This window comes from Acipenser ruthenus, chromosome 53 (genome assembly GCF_902713425.1).
Source record: "Acipenser ruthenus chromosome 53, fAciRut3.2 maternal haplotype, whole genome shotgun sequence".
In the NCBI taxonomy this organism is placed as follows: Eukaryota; Metazoa; Chordata; class Actinopteri; order Acipenseriformes; family Acipenseridae; genus Acipenser; species Acipenser ruthenus.
Genome location: NC_081241.1, coordinates 7,505,388 through 7,524,215, shown reverse-complemented (window position 1 = coordinate 7,524,215; position 18,828 = coordinate 7,505,388). Strand labels below are relative to the sequence as shown.

At 44.3% G+C, this 18,828-nt stretch overlaps 1 protein-coding gene across 2 annotated transcripts; it reads left to right on the top strand.

Annotated features, from left to right (window-relative positions):
* The first annotated feature begins 348 nt into the window (after positions 1-348).
* LOC117433062 (tripartite motif-containing protein 16-like) lies at positions 349-12,524 on the top strand. 2 transcript variants are annotated; one of them, XM_059016656.1, is made up of 7 exons: positions 349-1,062; positions 8,826-8,921; positions 9,108-9,341; positions 9,496-9,655; positions 10,083-10,139; positions 10,430-10,495; positions 11,594-12,524. In XM_059016656.1, exons 1-7 carry the CDS (start codon positions 481-483, stop codon positions 12,136-12,138), a joined length of 1,740 nt encoding a protein of 579 aa, XP_058872639.1. In that variant the 5' UTR covers positions 349-480; the 3' UTR covers positions 12,139-12,524. The 2 variants fall into 2 exon arrangements, with proteins under 2 accessions (XP_058872639.1, XP_058872640.1); XM_059016657.1 differs by lacking the exon at positions 10,083-10,139.
* Positions 12,525-18,828: the final 6,304 nt, after the last annotated feature.

The following is an 18,828-nucleotide window of genomic DNA, read 5'->3' as shown; positions in this document are numbered from 1 at the left end:
CATGGCTTGTGTGCACTGAAACCAGAGATCTGAGCAGGAGAGATCTCAGGAAAATATTATTATTATTATTATTATTTTATTATTATTTATTTATTTCTTAGCAGACACCCTTATCCAGGGCGACTTACAATTGATATTTTTACATACAATTACATAATTTTTTACACATAATTTTTACATACAATTACCCATTTATACAGCTGGGTTTTTACTGGAGCAATCTAGGTAAAGTACCTTGCTCAAGGGTACAGCAGCAGCTTCCCCCACCTTGGATTGAACCCATGACCCTCCGGTCAAGAGTCCAGAGCCCTAACCACTACTCCACTCTGCTGCTGAAATGAAACATTCTTGACACATAACTCAGTTTCTGCTCAACCTGTTTATTATAACCTGGCCTCAGTCCAAAACCCCGCCTCTTAGAGCTTTAAACAGTTCTGTTTGTTGTGAAATAGTCACTCTCTGTGTCTCACTGCAGCAGGAATGGCTTCAAACTTATGGTCTCAAGATCAGTTCAGCTGTCCAGTGTGTCTGGATCTATTGAAGGACCCAGTCACTACAGCATGTGGACACAGTTACTGTATGGGGTGTATTAAGAACTGCTGGGATCAGACTGATCATACAGGTGTCTACAGCTGCCCTCAGTGCAGAGAGACCTTTACCCCAAGGCCTGTTCTGCGCAGAAACACCATGCTGGTTGAAGTTGTGGAGAAATTAAAGAAGACAGGACTCAATCCTCCTCCTGCTCAAAGTTATGCTGGACCTGGAGATGTGCCGTGTGATTTCTGCACTGGGAGAAAGTTCAAAGCTGTGAAATCTTGTTTGACGTGCCTGGCCTCTTACTGTGAAACACACGTCAAGCCACACTATGAGGGGGCTGCTTTCAAGAGGCACAAGCTGATTAATGCAATTGGAAATCTGGAGCAGATGCTTTGTGCTGAACACCAGAAGGTTTTGGAGGTCTTTTGTAGAACCGATCAGGCGTGTATTTGCTTGTTGTGTACAGACGAAGAACACAAGAGCCATGATACAGTCTCAGCTGAGGCAGAAAGGATTGTCAAACAGGTAAGGATTTGAACCATTTCCTTGTAGCTATCCTAGAAGATAAGAATTCCCAGTGATATTTAACATGTCAAGCAGCTATTTTAAAACTCTTTAAGGTCCGGGTCAATTTCCGCTTATTTTCTCTGTTTTCAGATTTGTGCGTACAGCTCCAGTACTGTAGGGGTGACATGCAAGTGTCTCACATCAAATGAAAGGGAACAAACTGGGCTTGCATGTAAAACAACACTCAGCAATCTCACACTCCCCCTCTTTGGTGTAGGAAACAAAAAACACAAAAAAACACTTTAGAAAAACTCTTCATGTATTGTTATCACAAAGAAAAGGAATACACAGACACTTGGGGTTTTGGTGAGTGAAGCAAAACAAACGTTTCTTTCTTTCTTTTTCTCCTCTCTCTCTCCCGTTCTCCACTCACGTACACCCAACCCCGAGTGAAAGAAATGTGCATCTATATATACTGTTGTGCTGGGATTCAATTACTAATTAATTATTCACTTGAATCCCAGCACGTGAATTAATTCTGTGCAACCCTGTGCTCACATACTATACTTTAAATGCACGTGCAGTGATGTGCAATCCCGTGCCTAAATACAAATATACAAATTTAAATCACACGTGAAACACAGACCCGTTTATATTCCGTGTACCAATCTCTATACACCAACATTAACACACGCAACATACAACACATCACACACACATGCACACAGGGGAGGGGCATATTGCCACAATTGTTTATTAAAACAATCAGCATTGCTGGCTACAATCTAACACTGCTGAATGAAACTTGAACATGAAATGAATAATGGGTATATTCTGAATAGATTGAGCTAAAAATAAAGAAAAACATGAACATATTTACAAAAGTAGCAAAAACGTGGAAATAAACAAAGTGTGCAAGCGCTGCGTGTGTGCAGCTGAGTGCCGGGGGGGCTTGCAGGAGCACATTTAGACTGAGCTGCTTGTTGGTCAGGCTCTGCTTCTGTGTTCCTCTTCTCATGTGAGAGAGCTGCTGTGGGGGTGGGAGGGGAGGGGGTTCTTCTTTTGGGTGCAGATATGCTGGAGCTTCTGCACTGTTGTTATTATTATTATTATTATTATTTATTTCTTAGCAGACACCCTTATCAAGGGCGACTTACAATCGTAAGCAAATACACTTCAAGTGTTACAATACAAGTAATAATACAATAAGAGCAAGATAAATACAATGACTTTGGTTCAAGCAAGTATAAGTGTGACAAAATACAATTCAATAATACAGCAGATAACAGTGTCAGTGATAGTTGCATCAGGATATGATTAAATACAAAATACTACAGATTAAACACTTGGCAGATTACAGTACTCTGAAGTACAGGATTAAATGTAGTAAAATAGGGGGCAGATAAGAGAAAGTAAAGCGCATTTAAGGAAGGGTGATAAGTGTCCCAGGATACAAACAGAGGAGTTCTACAGGTGCTGTCTGAAGAGGTGAGTCTTGAGGAGGCGCCAGAAGGTGGTCAGGGACTGGGCAGTCCTGACATCTGTAGGAAGGTCATTCCACCACTGCGGAGCGAGGGTGGAGAAGGAGTGGGCTCTGGAGGCAGGGGAGCGTAGCGGAGGTAGAGCCAGTCTTCTAGTGCAAGAGGAGCGGAGAGGTCGAGTGGGGTGTAGGGAGAGATGAGGGTCTGGAGGTAGCTGGGTGCAGTCTGGTCAAGGCATCTGTAGGCTAGTACAAGAGCCTTGAACTGGATGCGAGCGGTGATCGGGAGCCAGTGGAGTGAGCGGTGTAGTGGAGTAGCGTGGGCGAAGCGAGGCAGAGAGAACACCAGGCGGGCAGCAGAGTTCTGGATGAGCTGGAGCAGACGGGTGGCGGACGCAGGGAGGCCAGCCAGGTGGGAGTTGCAGTAGTCTAGGCGGGAGAGTACCAGGGCCTGGACCAGGAGCTGGGTGGCGTAGTTGGCGAGGAAGGGTCGGATTCTTTGGATGTTGCTCAGGAAAAATCGGAAAGTGCAGCCAGAGTGGAGATGTGCTGGGAATAAGAGAGGCAGGGGTCCATGTTAGTCCGAGTTTCTTAGCAGAGAGAGTGTGGTAGATTCCAGATGAACAGAGATAGAGAGATCAGAGGAGGGGGAGGAGGAGGAGGGAAAGAAAAGAAGGTCAGATTTAGAGAGGTTGAGTTTGAGGTGATGCGAGTGCATCCAGGAGGAAATAGCAGACAGACAGGTAGAGATACGGGAGGGGATGGTGGAGTCAGAGGTGGGGGAGGAGAGGAAAATCTGAGCATCATCAGCATAGAAATGGTATGAGAAACCATAGGATGCGATGAGGGGGCCCAGGGAACGGGTGTAGAGAGAGAACAGGAGAGGACCCAAGACTGACCCTTGGGGGACTCCCATTAAGAGAGTGCGAGGTGTGGAGGTTGCTCCACGCCAGGTTACCTGGTAAGTGCGGTTGGAGAGGTAGGAGGAGAACCAGGCCCCAGGTCAGCGAGAGATGATAGTAGAACAGAGTGATCAACAGTGTCAAAGGCAGCAGAGAGGTCGAGGAGAATTAGGACAGAGGAGAGAGAGGCAGCGAGAGAGGCAGCTCGGGCAGACTTTAGTGAGCTGGTGACAGACAGGAGGGCGCTTTCAGTGGAGTGAGCAGAGCGGAAGCCAGATTGGAGAGGGTCGAGCAGAGAGTGGATGGACAGGAAAGCAGAGAGCTGGCGGTGTACAGTCCGCTCAAGGGTTTTGGAGAGGAAGGGTAGGAGGGAGAAAGGACGGTAGCTCTGGAGGGAGTTGGGGTCGAGGGGAGTGATAGAGGCTTTTTTGAAGGCAGAGGGAAAGAGACCAGAAAGGAGAGAGGTGTTGAGAAGGGAGGAGATGAAGGGAAGTAGAGCAGGAGCAGCAGCTTGAAAGAGGTGAGTGGGGAGGGGGTCCAGGGCACACGTGGTGGGTTTGTGACCCTGGAGCAGGGAGGAAAGGTCAGATTCTGAGATGGACGAGAAGGTGGAGAAGGAGGGTGAGTTAGTAGGGGATTGTGGCAAAGTGCCCCGCCCCTGTGTGCATTTGTGTGATCTATGTGTATGTATGCGTGCGTATGTTAATGTTGGTGTATAGATTGGTACACGGGATATAAACGGGTCTGTGTTTCACGTGTGTTTAAATAGTGTATATTTGTATTTAGGCACGGGATTGCACATCACGCACGTGCATTTAAAATATAATATGTGAACACGGGGTTTCACGTAATGAATTCACGTGCTGGGATTCAAGCGAGTAATTAATTAGTAATTGAATCCCAGCACAACAGTATATATAGAGACACATTTTCACTCACTAGTGGTTGGGTGTTCGGAAGAGGAGAACGGGTGAGAGAGAGAGGAGTAAAGTAAATATAAAAGATCGTAAAGATAAGTTTGTTCTCACCGTGTTTGTTTGTCTATCCGTGCACCGTTTGTTTAGTGTTAGTCCGTTTTTGTCTGTCTTTTTATTTTGGCTACAAGTGCCGTGTCCTGTTTTGTGTTCTGTTCAAACCTTTTATTTTCTGTGCTGTTAATTATTAAATGCTGAGCGCGATCACGCGCTCAGCTTAAACAAACCACATCTCTCTGTTTATTGTGTTCCTGTTTCTGGTCTGACGCCACCCACTCCGGCCGTCTTTGTGACACGTGGTGTCATCGTGGGATAGCCGCGCCTCCAAGCGTCAGACCAGGAGGGGTTTTGTTAAAAAAAAAAAAAAAAAAAAAATTATATATATATATAATGGCAGAAGACGCCACAAAATGGCGGGACTGGTTCCTGGAGAATGCTGGGCTGGAGGCCCAGGCTCTGCCCATAGTCGTTCGGGCCCTGTGGATGATGGACAGTGAGAGATGGGAGGCTTATCAGCAGGAACACACCCCAAACACCTTGGAGGAAGGTGTGGAGTTTCTCCTCAGCTACCTGGAGGCAATGATAAACGGAACAGCAGCCCAGGTAGCAGGACCACCAGCAGAGGAGTACCTGCTGTCCCCATCTCCACCAGCAGAGGGTGAATGCCTGCTGGTTTTGCCTCCACAGCCCAAGCGGGAGACAGATAAAGAGGTGAAGGACAGGGAGGAGGAGTGCCGCCTAAGGGCCAGGCATCCACGGCGATGTAACAAGCCATCGTCGGGGTGCCTCCTCTGCGACCAGGATCACCTGTTCGCCCACTGTCCCTTCCGCAGTTATGGGGAGGAGCCTGAGCGTCCACAGCCCAAGCGGGAGGAGCCTGAGCGTCCACAGCCCAAGCGGGAGGAGCCTGAGCGTCCACAGCCCAAGCGGGAGGAGCCTGAGCGTCCACAGCCCAAACGGGAGGAGCCTGAGCGTCCACAGCCCAAATGGGAGGAGCCTGAGCGTCCACAGCCCAAATGGGAGGAGCCTGAGCGTCCACAGCCCAAATGGGAGGAGCCTGAGCGTCCACAGCCCAAGCGGGAGGAGCCCGAACGTCCTACGCCTGAGTGGGAGGAGCCCGAACGTCCTACGCCTGAGTGGGAGGAGCCCGAACGTCCTACGCCTGAGTGGGAGGAGCCCGAACGTCCTACGCCTGAGTGGGAGGAGCCCGAACGTCCTACGCCTGAGTGGGAGGAGCCCGAACGTCCACAGCCCAAAAGGGAGGAGTCGGTGCGTCCACAGCCCAAAAGGGAGGAGTCGGTGCGTCCACAGCCCAAAAGGGAGGAGTCGGTGCGTCCACAGCCCAAAAGGGAGGAGTCGGTGCGTCCACAGCCCAAAAAGAGGGAAGTCGGGGCTTCCACAGCCGTAGGACCCAAGCTGCCAGCAGAGGGAGAATGCCTGCTGGTCCCACCTCCACCAGCAGAGGGTGAATACCTGCTGGTGCCGTCCCAAGAGCCAGAAGGGGAGGAGTTACAGGCTCAACCCCCTGAAAATTTTTGGGGGGGAGAAGGGCAGGATGCTGGTGTCCCCCAGCAGCCTCTCGCTATGCTGCTGAAGGCAGCACAGCGTGCACATGCCCAGCCGACACAGCAGAGGGAGCCAGCACCGCCAGGAGCAGAGGAGCAGGAGCTGCCTCTGTCTCCACCACCTCCAGGAGCAGAGGAGCAGGAGCTGCCTCTGCCTCCGCTACCACCACCGCAAGGAGCAGAGGAGCAGGAGCTGCCTCTGCCTCCGCCACCACCACCGCAAGGAGCAGAGGAGCTGGAGCTGCCTCTGCCTCCACCGCCGCCAGGAGCAGAGGAGCTGGAGCTGCCTCTGCCTCCACCGCCGCCAGGAGCAGAGGAGCTGGAGCTGCCTCTGCCTCCGCCACCGCCCGGAGCAGAGGAGCAGGAGCTGCCTCTGCTGCCCGTACCTCCGCAGGGAGTACGGTGGCCGGAGCCCCAGAAAGGGGAGCTGCCGGCCACGAAGAAGGGGGAGGAGGTCTGGAGACCACTTTCCCCAGCAGCAGTTTCGCTGCAGGAGTTCTTGTGGCCGGAGCCCCACAGGAGGGAGCTGCCGGCTACGAAGAAGGGGGAGGTCGGGGGACCACCTGCCCCCGCAGCTTTTTCGCTGCAGGATGGGACCAACAGGCTGTCAGCCGTGCCACTACCGGCAGGGGTGCTGACAGCATTGCCAGCCAAGGGCCCACTGAAGCCTCCCTTCCCAGCCCGAGACTTTGTTCTGGACTGCTGGGTTTTTAAGGGGGGAGGTGGCCGTTGAGGCCATGTGTGCTGCGCACAAGGGGGGGTATATGTGGCAAAGTGCCCCGCCCCTGTGTGCATTTGTGTGATCTATGTGTATGTATGCGTGCGTATGTTAATGTTGGTGTATAGATTGGTACACGGGATATAAACGGGTCTGTGTTTCACGTGTGTTTAAATAGTGTATATTTGTATTTAGGCACGGGATTGCACATCACGCACGTGCATTTAAAATATAATATGTGAACACGGGGTTTCACGTAATGAATTCACGTGCTGGGATTCAAGCGAGTAATTAATTAGTAATTGAATCCCAGCACAACAGTATATATAGAGACACATTTTCACTCACTAGTGGTTGGGTGTTCGGAAGAGGAGAACGGGTGAGAGAGAGAGGAGTAAAGTAAATATAAAAGATCGTAAAGATAAGTTTGTTCTCACCGTGTTTGTTTGTCTATCCGTGCACCGTTTGTTTAGTGTTAGTCCGTTTTTGTCTGTCTTTTTATTTTGGCTACAAGTGCCGTGTCCTGTTTTGTGTTCTGTTCAAACCTTTTATTTTCTGTGCTGTTAATTATTAAATGCTGAGCGCGATCACGCGCTCAGCTTAAACAAACCACATCTCTCTGTTTATTTACTTCCTGCTTCTGGTCTGACGCCACCCACTCTGGCCGTCTTTGTGACAGGGATGCAGTGGTTGTAGGGGTTGGAGCAGGAGGGGGTGTGGGGGAGGGAGAGGTAATTATAAATAATTACCTTTCCCTCCCCCAAATACATGCATACAAGCTTATGCTATACACAATATTATATTTTGCCATCTTGTGTAAAAAGGTGTGCCGATAGATAAGACACACAGCCACCTGCTGTAGCCTGAGGCTTTGTGAACAAAACACTGACATCACCACTCACCAGGAGCCTGTAACTCGACACCAAGATCAGCTGACAAGCTGCAGCAGAGAAGTGTGTCTTTCAGCAAACAAGCACAGACTCACTGTTGCACACACACACCCTCATTCACACATTAGAGAAATAGATCAATTCTACTACCCTAAAAATATGTATTTACAAGCTGCAGCAGATTTGAGAAGTGTGTCTTTTCAGTAAACAAGGAAGGCACAAAATAAAAATACTTTTCACACACACACACACACACACACACACACACACACACACACACATATGAAGAATATAGCTAAAAGATTTCTACTACATTCAAAATACACATTTTATTTTATAAAAGAAATGGTAACAATGCCATAGGCACACATACTTTATTACTTCAAAAAATAATATATATTTACATCATATAAAGAGAAAACAATGCTTATAAAGGATCTCATCCTAGTACAAAGCCCATCTCCAAACACATCCATCACTGTCACTAAATGCCTCAATCTTCTACCAACCTCCTCTCCCCTGAATCTGTTTTTTTTGTTAGCTCTGAAGGTTCATTTTCATTTTGAGTAGCCATTTCTTCTCTATGTTTTAAATCTACGATGTTCAACTCAGGCTTGCGAAGGACAGAAATGCAGGAAATAAGCCAAGATATAGGAATTGCAAGGGTGCCCATAATAGTGCCTAATTAAACAGCCTTTAAAGTTATGACCGCCGAGGATCATTTTCTCATTAGTTACCTAGTTACTTGACAACAAAAAGTGACAGATGCTAGATGAGCCATCGCTCAAAAGCATTAAATATCCATTAAAGAGAAAGCTGCTTCAGTTTCCTAGGTGCTTGACAAAACAAACATGTAACACATGCTAGATCAGCCATCATTCACTGTTACTAGTATGAAACAGTACCATCTAGTGGACAGCTACTGTGGATCAAGTATCCTTTTGTATTGCTGGCTGCTGTGCACTAGATGGTGTTGTATCTTTCTACTATACACACATGTTGTCTGATCTAGCCTGTGCTACAAATGTCTATGGCATGCAACTAGAACTGAAGAACAAAATATATTCGAGAACCACTCAGAATTATTGCAAACATTGTAAAGATAATGGAACAAGAAAACAGAAAAATATATTTGAAGTAAAATGATTCTGTCAGTTTCAATAGCATACTTAAACAGGCCTGTGATGGGTGTGAAAGGATAGCACTCAATGCCCCATCACAAATGTCACTGTGTCACTGTGTTTCTACACAGAAGCAGCTGGGAGAGACACAGACAGAAATACAACAGAGAATCCAGGAGAGACTGAAAGAAATTGAGGAGCTGAAACAGGCTGTGGAGTCACTGAAAGTGGGTATTGAAAAGAGGGGGTTAATATTATTATTATTATTATTATTATTATTATTATTATTATTATTATTATTATTATTATTAACAGATGGACTGGAACACATCTACAGAAGTTTACTGTCTATGCCTGATGTGTTTTTGATATCAATTCTAACCATGTCTCCTCTGCTGTGTTCTTTCACTCAGAGATCTGCATGCATAGAAATAAAGGAAAGTGAGAAGATCTTTACTGAGCTGATCCGATCCATTGAGAAGATCCACACTGAGGTTATTGAGCTGATTGGAGCTAACGAGAAGGCTGCAGTGAATCAGGCTGAAGGACGCATGAAGAAACTGGAGCAGCAGATTGCTGAGCTAAGGAGGAGAAACGCTGAGCTGAAACAGCTTTCAGAGACAGAGGATCACATCCATTTTCTACAGGTAACATCACTGCTTGTTAGAAAATCTCAAGTCCATAACTGGGACGGTTTCAGACAGACCTCTCCAATTGAATGAATCCTTGCTTTTCCCCAGGAATGTTTTGGACCCCATTCTGTTTCACTGAAAACTCATTTTCTCCACTTTCCTGTTGTAGAATTTCCAGCCTCTCTGTGCCCCTCCTGAAGCTGGAGACTTACCCAGCGTTACTGTCAATACAGACATCTCTTTTGGGGCTGTGAGGAAAGCTGTATCTGAACTTAAAGACCATATTGAGGACTTCTGCAAGGGGGAATTAGTCAAAATAACCACAACAGGTTGGTGTGAAATAGATTCCTTTGTTAGAGATTTCTCAAATAGACCATGGCTTGAGGAGGGGTAGGACTTGCAAGACATTAATAAAGACCTCTTGCAGATTGTTGGCTATATGAATATTGCAGATGTTTTATTTCAAATAATTTTCCCAGGTTGAAACGTCCCAACTCATTTACAGTGACATCCTGAGTGATGAGAGCAGGAAGGAAGAGAGTTTCTAAAGACATTACATGAGAAAACAACACAATAGCATTCAAACAGAGACAGAGGGATTCACACATTAAACAACACATTCATGCCATATATGATGCTAACTTATAGTCCTGCACTTTCTCATCACAGATTTATAGGAATTGGAGGTGATGTTTGTATTCCAAATCCTCTACAGTAAAGTCTTTGGTTTTAAACAGTTTTCTGTATTTTATTTAGTGAATGAAACAGCACTTTGTACCCTGGGGTCTAGGAGAAGTGACAGACGTTTCAAAGGTAAGGCTTTTCTTAAAGTAAAACATTTTATCTCTAGAGACATTCTCCCTTTTTGGAAGGACCTAGCGCCTCAGTGAAAGAGTGGCTGGAGATGTATTAGATTAGTTCTTGTGTGAAAGATTCCTGATGAGGGTGCAGTTAGCTGGGTCCTTTGCTACACTAATAAACTGAACAGATGCACTTTGTGTTTAAAGATTAAGAGCATGGCAGATTGCTGTTTGGAGTCTTGTGTGTGTTGTGTATTAATCCACATGTTTCAATTCTATTTCTCTCTCTTTTTTTCTGCCCAGTGAATGAAGTTGCAGTTTACAGTCTGCAGGCTCCAGAGCCAAGGAACAGAGCTGAGTTTTTAAAATGTAAGTCTGTTTGCACTGAAACATTTCATTGAAAGGGTGGAGCTTGAGGGCAGCAATTATTATTATTTATTAGTAATTGTGAAGCTATTAATCTACACTCCTCTCCAACAAGTATTGGTTCAGATGAATACATGCAAAATGACTGGGGGAGGGGCATTTGTTGCCTGTTTTTCCACTCAGACCTTTCTCTCCCTAAATATCTTGGTGTCCCTGAATAGATAATCATCCCATCTTTTAATACATGTACAATGCATGTGAAACCAGTTGTGGGGTAAAATGAACAGCTATCCCTCCCAGTCATCCTGTGCTGGTAGTAAATGTATATTGCAGTATCAATGCACTTGTGGGATGGATTGCTCATTAAAATATTAGACAGATATTTGAAGAATGGACAATATTCTATTGAAGATATTTAGTAAGCAAGGGGTCTGAGTGGGTAAAATGGCAACACATACCCTGTAGGAACATTAAGTGAACTGTAATTGTATGCAGAGCTGCATTTGATTGGTTCCAATTGAAGACGTTTGATAAGATCGAGGAATTATAATGAGCAAAACAATCAAACAGCAAGAGGGTTTAATTAATAGCAGCAGCAGTTTATTGAAGACAGAAAAATAAAAAGAGAGAACTTATCCAAAGTCAGAAATCAATCTCAAGTAAGTTCCCATGTGTTGCTACAGCTGTTTACGTGAGGTGTGTGTATTGTTTTAATTATTTTTATTTTCTTTTACATTTTGACCACTTTTTTATACCTATAGATGGCTTCACATGTAACTGCATGGGCCTCTCAGAACTACATTTCCCATCATCCTCCTGCTCACATATGTAAATGAGATGGAATTACCAGTGAGCAGGAGGATGATGGGAAATGTAGTTCTGAGAGGTCCATGCCGGTCCGTGGGAAGCCATCTTGAGGCAGAAAATGCAATTTAAAAGTTTAAAAAAGTGGTCAAAATGTATTAAAAAAAATAATTAAAACAATACACACACCTTCCATAAACAGGATGTGAGGATGCAGCAGACAATGACTGTTGATTTTCTCAGTGATTTGACTTTTCTAACCGTCTCTTCTCTACCCGTCCTCTTCTCTTCAATCAGATTCCTGTCAGCTCACACTGGACCCCAACACAGCGAATAGAGAGCTCTGTCTGTCTGAAGGGAACAGAAAGGTGACACGGAGGAGAGAGACCCAGAGATATCCTGATCACTCAGAGAGATTTGACAGCCGGTCCCAAGTGCTTTGCAGAGAGGGTTTGTCTGGGACTCGCTGTTACTGGGAGATTGAGTGCAGTGAGGGATGGGCTTCTATAGGAGTCACATATAAAGGAATCAGCAGGAAAGGAGCGGATCTTTCCTGTCTCCTTGGATGCAATGACAAGTCCTGGTGTTTGTCCTGCTCTGATTCCAGTTACACTGCCTGGCACAATAACAATGAAACTGCAATAACTGCCCCCTGTTGCCCCAGAATAGGAGTGTATTTGGACTTTAATGCCGGCACGCTGTCCTTTTATGGCGTCTCTGACACAATGACCCTCCTGCACAGATTCCAAAACACATTCACTGAGCCGCTCTATCCTGGGTTTAGGCTTCATTGGTTTGATTTGTTTTCTGATTCCACTGTAACAATCTGCCATCTGAACTAGACTGTTTTGTGTTGTAAGAAACCCTTTGTATTGAACTCCCTGTCTGTCCTCTCCACTCCTCGGGTGAAGGGAATGTTCAATCTGACACAACTTTGAATGAAAGTTAGGGGGTAAAATGGCGCCACCTGCAGAGTGAAACAAGGTGAATTATTTGGTTTTAGCAACAAATGGATTTCATACGAAATAACTGTAATTAATTATTTTTTTTTTAAGAATTGTTATGTTTTATATATATTTTAGAAAATGGCATCCAATAGTCAGTGCTGTAACAGTTTTTAAAAAAGTGAACTTAAGTTTGCTTTATTGTGTGTGTGTTTTTGTTATTTGATTTCCATAAAATGTTTAATATTTCAGATTTTAGTAATGTGATTTAATAAAAAAAATTAACATGATAGACTGACTTTTTCTTATTTCTTAATACTCATTAACATGGTTTTTCAAATGAGAATGAGAAAGAAAGAGGGGAATGAGAGAGAAAGAGGTGTGGTAAAGCATAGGGAAGCATTGTAAAGAACAGAGAGGTCTGGTAAAGCATAGGGAAGCAATGTAAAGCACAGAGAGGTGTGGTAAAGCATAGGGAAGCATTGTAAAGCACAGAGAGGTCTGGTAAAGCATAGGGAAGCATTGTAAAGCACAGAGGTGTGGTAAAGCATAGGGAAGCATTGTAAATCACAGAGAGGTCTGGTAAAGCATAGGGAAGCATTGTAAAGCACAGCGAGGTCTGATAAAGCATAGGGAAGCACTGTAAAGCACAGAGAGGTCTGGACTCTAATCCTGGGCTTGAGACTCAGCTCAGTGATTTGGATTCCTGAACAGCTTCTTAGTAAAGGTATTATTCAGCATGCCGCCGCACCGTGAACTAATAAGAAAAGACTTTCAGTACCTGGCAGGCTCTTGTGACATATCAGGAGGGTCATTCTCTTTACTCCTTCTTCTTCTCCTTGGAGTCGGGTCCATGCCTCTCTCTACTGAATCACTCGTTCCTCAGTTAGCTGGGTTTCTCCTCTGCAACACAATTGAAACAAGTCCGTTGTTAAAGAGTACAGCGCTTCAAATGTCATTTTTCTTTCTCTTTCTTTAGACAGGCCCCTTATCTTTTCATGCTGTTTGAAATCATCCCGAGCTCTTCTTGTTATCACAGTTACTCAAATGCTGGGTTCATTTTTGGAAACATTTGTGTTGCTAATGGAGTGTCATGGGAACATTGTATTTTAAACAATTTTGTATCAATTAAGATTATGTTTCATTTTGAATTATTAATTTTGAACTTTAAATATACAGGTTAATACTAACAGTTACAAAAGCATTTGGTGTCTGACCAAATTTATATTAGAAGAGTCTGTGTGCTCCCGTGGTTAAAGACAAGGGCTTGTAGGGAAATAAGCGTCAGACACGCTTTTATTTTTGAATTTTTGTTTGTAAAAAAGAGCGAGTTAAAGATCACGTGCATTTTCCTTTTTTCTTTATTTTTTTAAACAGCTTCAGTGGTTTCAATCTCTCCACGCACTAAATCGCAGAGTCAGCTCTGAACACGGCATTCTTTATATTCCCTTGTGTGATCGAGTGGGAATCCGCTCTGCAGCGCACTCCAGCACCCACACAGCTCCCTGACCTGCACACCGCAGGGCAACTGCTATACAAAGGCTGTGTTATCAGTCCCTGCTGTGGATTAAAATAGTATTGGTTTTAAGAATAAATAATTAAACTCACATGGGGAGGTGTCGGGTCTCGGGGCTTCCTGTGCTGTAAACCTGGTCGTCATGGAGACGGGCAGAATGCAGCTCTCGCTATTCCTTATACAATGCTGCCATCGTGTGGACATTCACTAGAACTGTTTGTTGTAATATATCTATTTTTGTCAAGTTTCAAGTCACAGCGGTCAAGGGTCAAGTCTGGAAACAGCCACCCCTGATTGAACTGATGAGGATGAGGATGAGGATGATGATTCATTTAGCTGACGCCAAAACAATTCACAGGATTATTCAAAGTAATTGTCTCCTCATCCGGCACGTCTGTGCTCTACGAGTCGCCTCGAAAAAATATCAACTGCCTCATTGAAAACTTTAATATTTTACCGTCTCTGAAGCAAATATACAAACAAGCCTGAAACTGAAGAGACATGAATAAATAAATAAAATAACAGCAGAAACGCTTCCTTTTACAGAGAACAGTTTCAAAGCGGCTTGTTTTGAGAGCGTCTCGCGGGTAAATGTTGTCTTTCGCGGTTTGATTATTTTTTGTTTATTTTTACCGCGTGTTTTTTTTTTTTTTTCTATTGCAGGACTTCAATCAGCGCATCCTAAACCACGCCCCCTCCCTCCCCCTGAAGCTCAGCATCCAATAAACTGACACGTCACTCAAATGCCACAATACACTCAGCGAATCGGGCTGAAGAACATGGTGACCCGCCTACTTCCTTCCTCAGGATTGGTTAATACGAGGATTCTACAGATGATTGACACTACTACACATCCAATTCGAATGGATCACTGGATGTTATTGTTTTATATACGAGACGCCGACAGTTCAGGACAGTTACATTTGACGCGACCTTCTGAATAAACATTTTTAAGAAATCGAGGATCAGCGCATTTGATCTCATCACGTAAATCTGACAGCGCTGACACACACACACACACACACACACACACACACTGACACACACACACACACACTGACACACTCTCTCACACACACACACTGACACACACACACACACACACACACACACACAAACACACTGAGACACACACACTGACACACACACACTGAGACACACACACACAGGTACTGACACACACTGACACACTCACATACACCAACACACACACACATACACAGACACAGACACACACACACACACAGCAACACATACACATACACTGACACACACACACACACATACACTGACACAGACACACACACACACTGACACACACACACACACACACACACACACTGACACACACACACTGAGACAAGACACACACACACCCCGACACACACACATACACACACACACTCACTGACACACACACACACACACACATATACACTGACACACACACACTGAGACACAAACACACACACACTGACACACACACACAGGTACTGACACAGACACTGACACACACTTACACACAGACACACACACCAACACACACACACATACACATACACTGACACAGACACACACACACACTTACACACAGACACACACACCAACACACACACATACACATACACTGACACAGACACACACACACTGACACACACACAGACACACACACACACACACTGACACACACACACTGAGACACACACACACCCCGACACACACACACATACATACACACACACACTGACACACACACACACATACACTGACACACACACACTGACACACACACACACATACACTGACACACACACACTGACACACACACACACACTGAGACACAAACAAACACACACACATACACTGAGACACACACAAACACTGACACACACACACACACTGTCACACACACACCCCAACACACTCACTCACACACACACATACACACACACTGACACACACTCACACACTGACACACACACACACACACGCACACACACTGACACACACACACACACACACACTCACTTACACACACACACACACTCACACACACTGACACACACACACATATTATTATTATTATTATTTATTTCTTAGCAGACACCCTTATCCAGGACGACTTACAATTGTAAGCAATACACATACACTGACACACACACACACACACATATACACTGACACACACACACTGACACACAAACACACACACACTGACACACACACACAGGTACTGACACAGACACTGACACACACTTACACACAGACACACACACCAACACGCACACACATACACATACACTGACACAGACACACACACACACTTACACACAGACACACACACCAACACACACACATACACATACACTGACACAGACACACACACACTGACACACACACAGACACACACACACACACACTGAGACACACACACACCCCGACACACACACATACATACACACACACACTGACACACACACACACACACACATACACTGACACACACACACTGACACACACACACACACATACACTGACACACACACACTGACACACACACACACACACACTGAGACACAAACACACACACACATACACTGAGACACACACAAACACTGACACACACACACACACTGTCACACACACACCCCAACACACTCACTCACACACACATACACACACACTGACACACACTCACACACTGACACACACACACACACACACGCACACACACTGACACACACACACACACTCACTTACACACACACACACTCACACACACTGACACACACACACACATATTATTATTATTATTATTATTTATTTCTTAGCAGACGCCCTTATCCAGGGCGACTTACAATTGTAAGCAATACACATACACTGACACACACACACACACACACACACACACACACACACACACATGGTATTTAAAACAGCAGGTCTCTAATAAAATAAACAATATTAAAAAGCCTGCTGAAAAATGAATGTATTTGGATATCAGCATATCAATGACAGCTTGTTATTCAAATTCCCAATGGCCATTAACAGGGAGGAAGCGCCTTGTTTTAATAAAATAAAAACAGCCATTAATCAAAGTTTCCAGTAGAGAAAGACAGGAGCCTTATGACATAGTTTAGCACTGTCAAATCCATATCACTTTGAAATATGTACAGTATATACTATTGTGAGAAAGGTCGTTGCTTTTTTCTTTCATTCACTGTAGAATGCGTGTGCTGACTGTCCTTTATATTTTCTGATACATATCATGATATTTGTACTGTGTTATCCTGCGGAGATACTCAGAGTTATTACAATTTATTATAAACTCATATTTACAAGCTATCGTAAAATGAACACAACTGCATGTATCCCAGCGCCCCTGCTTTGTGTTGTAGGGTGATTATCACACCCCAGCTGTATCTCTGCTATCGCAACAGGATCGATTCTGGCAATAAAGTATTGGCAAAGTTTGCACATTTGTGGTTTATTGTGTTCTTAAAGGTTGTTTGTTAATTATCTACAGCCTGCAAAGTGAGGAGCAGATAATGAAATTATACTGGAAGGTTTTTGTCAGGTTTTATGAAGCAGGACTCAGGGAGACAGTGGTGAATTCTCGAATTCAAAGTCTATTGCGATGGATTTTGGTACACAAACAGCGGGTAAACATGGCACAGATAGCAATTAAGACAAATTGAATAAGCAATTGAGGTAAAATCGGTTTGAGCCCCTGCGACAGGGTACACCCCGCTGTGGGGCATATTCCTGAATATGATAATAATACATGAACATGCAGTAGAGATGGAACTGCATTCACTGATCAAACTGTGTGTCTTGAGAATCAAGGCAAGCTGCTGTGTCTTGAGAAGGGGCCTCTGGCTTGCAGACAGACTGAACTATGTGAGCTACTGATTAGAGGACCGGTGCCTGGACTGGATTAGGCTGAGCGGACAGTTGAATTATGGACAGATACTTCACACGTGCAGCAACAAGCATTTTGACGCAAGGCAGACATGAACTAGCGCTGTCCCCGTGGAAAAGGACATTAAAACACCAAAGAACTGGGAGTTTAAAAAAAGGCACGATACACAAATGATCTCATGAAAGTGGATATTTAGCAGAGTGAAACAGACTATAAATATCAAGCAAAGCTAAACATGTTGCTCCACATCGAATGATAAACAAGGTGCTGTCACTCTGATCAAAGTAAACGCACCATATCCTTAATCTATATACCATTAATAAACTTAATTTGATATATACTTGTCTGCATCATCTCAGGTGAGGCTGTGTGCTTGGATGTGTGTGTGTGTGTGTGTGTGTGTGTGTGTGTGTGTGTGTGTGTGTGTGTGTGTGTGTGTGTGTGTAAGCAAGTTACTACGTCACAGTCTGCTTGCTTGCTCAAGTGCTGCTTTGTGTGTGAGGAGACAGGCGGTCTCATATCTCAATTGCCTGCTAGCCAGCATGAGTGTAGTGAGAGTTTTGAATTGTGTTTGTGCTTAGAGACTAAGATTTACTTTGTGACTTTTCTGTTTTCTGTTTATTGTTTGTGTTCTTAATAAAATACTGCTATTGATTAAACATTCCTTGTGTCTGCGCGTGAATGTGTGTTCATAGTAAACCCTCGATCTTTGAAACACATCAATTAAATATTATTAATAAGAGAACCAATCAACCCAGATAAAGCGTTATTATGCATAGTTTCAATGTACTCAACATGTAAATGTTTTGCACCATATTTGTAAGTAAACAATTGTATCAGAAAAGGGTTAGGGTTAGGGATAGGGTTAGGGAGGCTAGGGTTAAGGTTAGGGTTAGAGTTAGGGTCGGGTTGGGGTTTAAATTAGGGTTATATCATGCAAAGAAATGTACACATTAAGTACATTGTAATTATGCATAATAACATTGTAATTATGTGTAAGTGCACATGTATTTACTAATTAACTACTAATTCTCTAATTACTGTAAATACACAGTAATTAGAGACACTTACTGTCATGCGGATATAAAGGCAAGCACACATTTCAGAGGTTTTATTTGCGATTTCAAATGCATAAGTACATTTCTAATTA

Excerpts from the sequence above, each read along its gene's own strand:
- LOC117433062 (XM_059016656.1), top strand. The coding sequence starts at position 481 with ATGGCTTCAAACTTATGGTCTCAAGATCAGTTCAGCTGTCCAGTGTGT. Across the intron at positions 10,140-10,429 it reads AAGTGACAGACGTTTCAAAG|TGAATGAAGTTGCAGTTTAC; the intron begins GTAAGGCTTTTC and ends TTTTCTGCCCAG. Across the intron at positions 10,496-11,593 it reads CAGAGCTGAGTTTTTAAAAT|ATTCCTGTCAGCTCACACTG; the intron begins GTAAGTCTGTTT and ends CTCTTCAATCAG.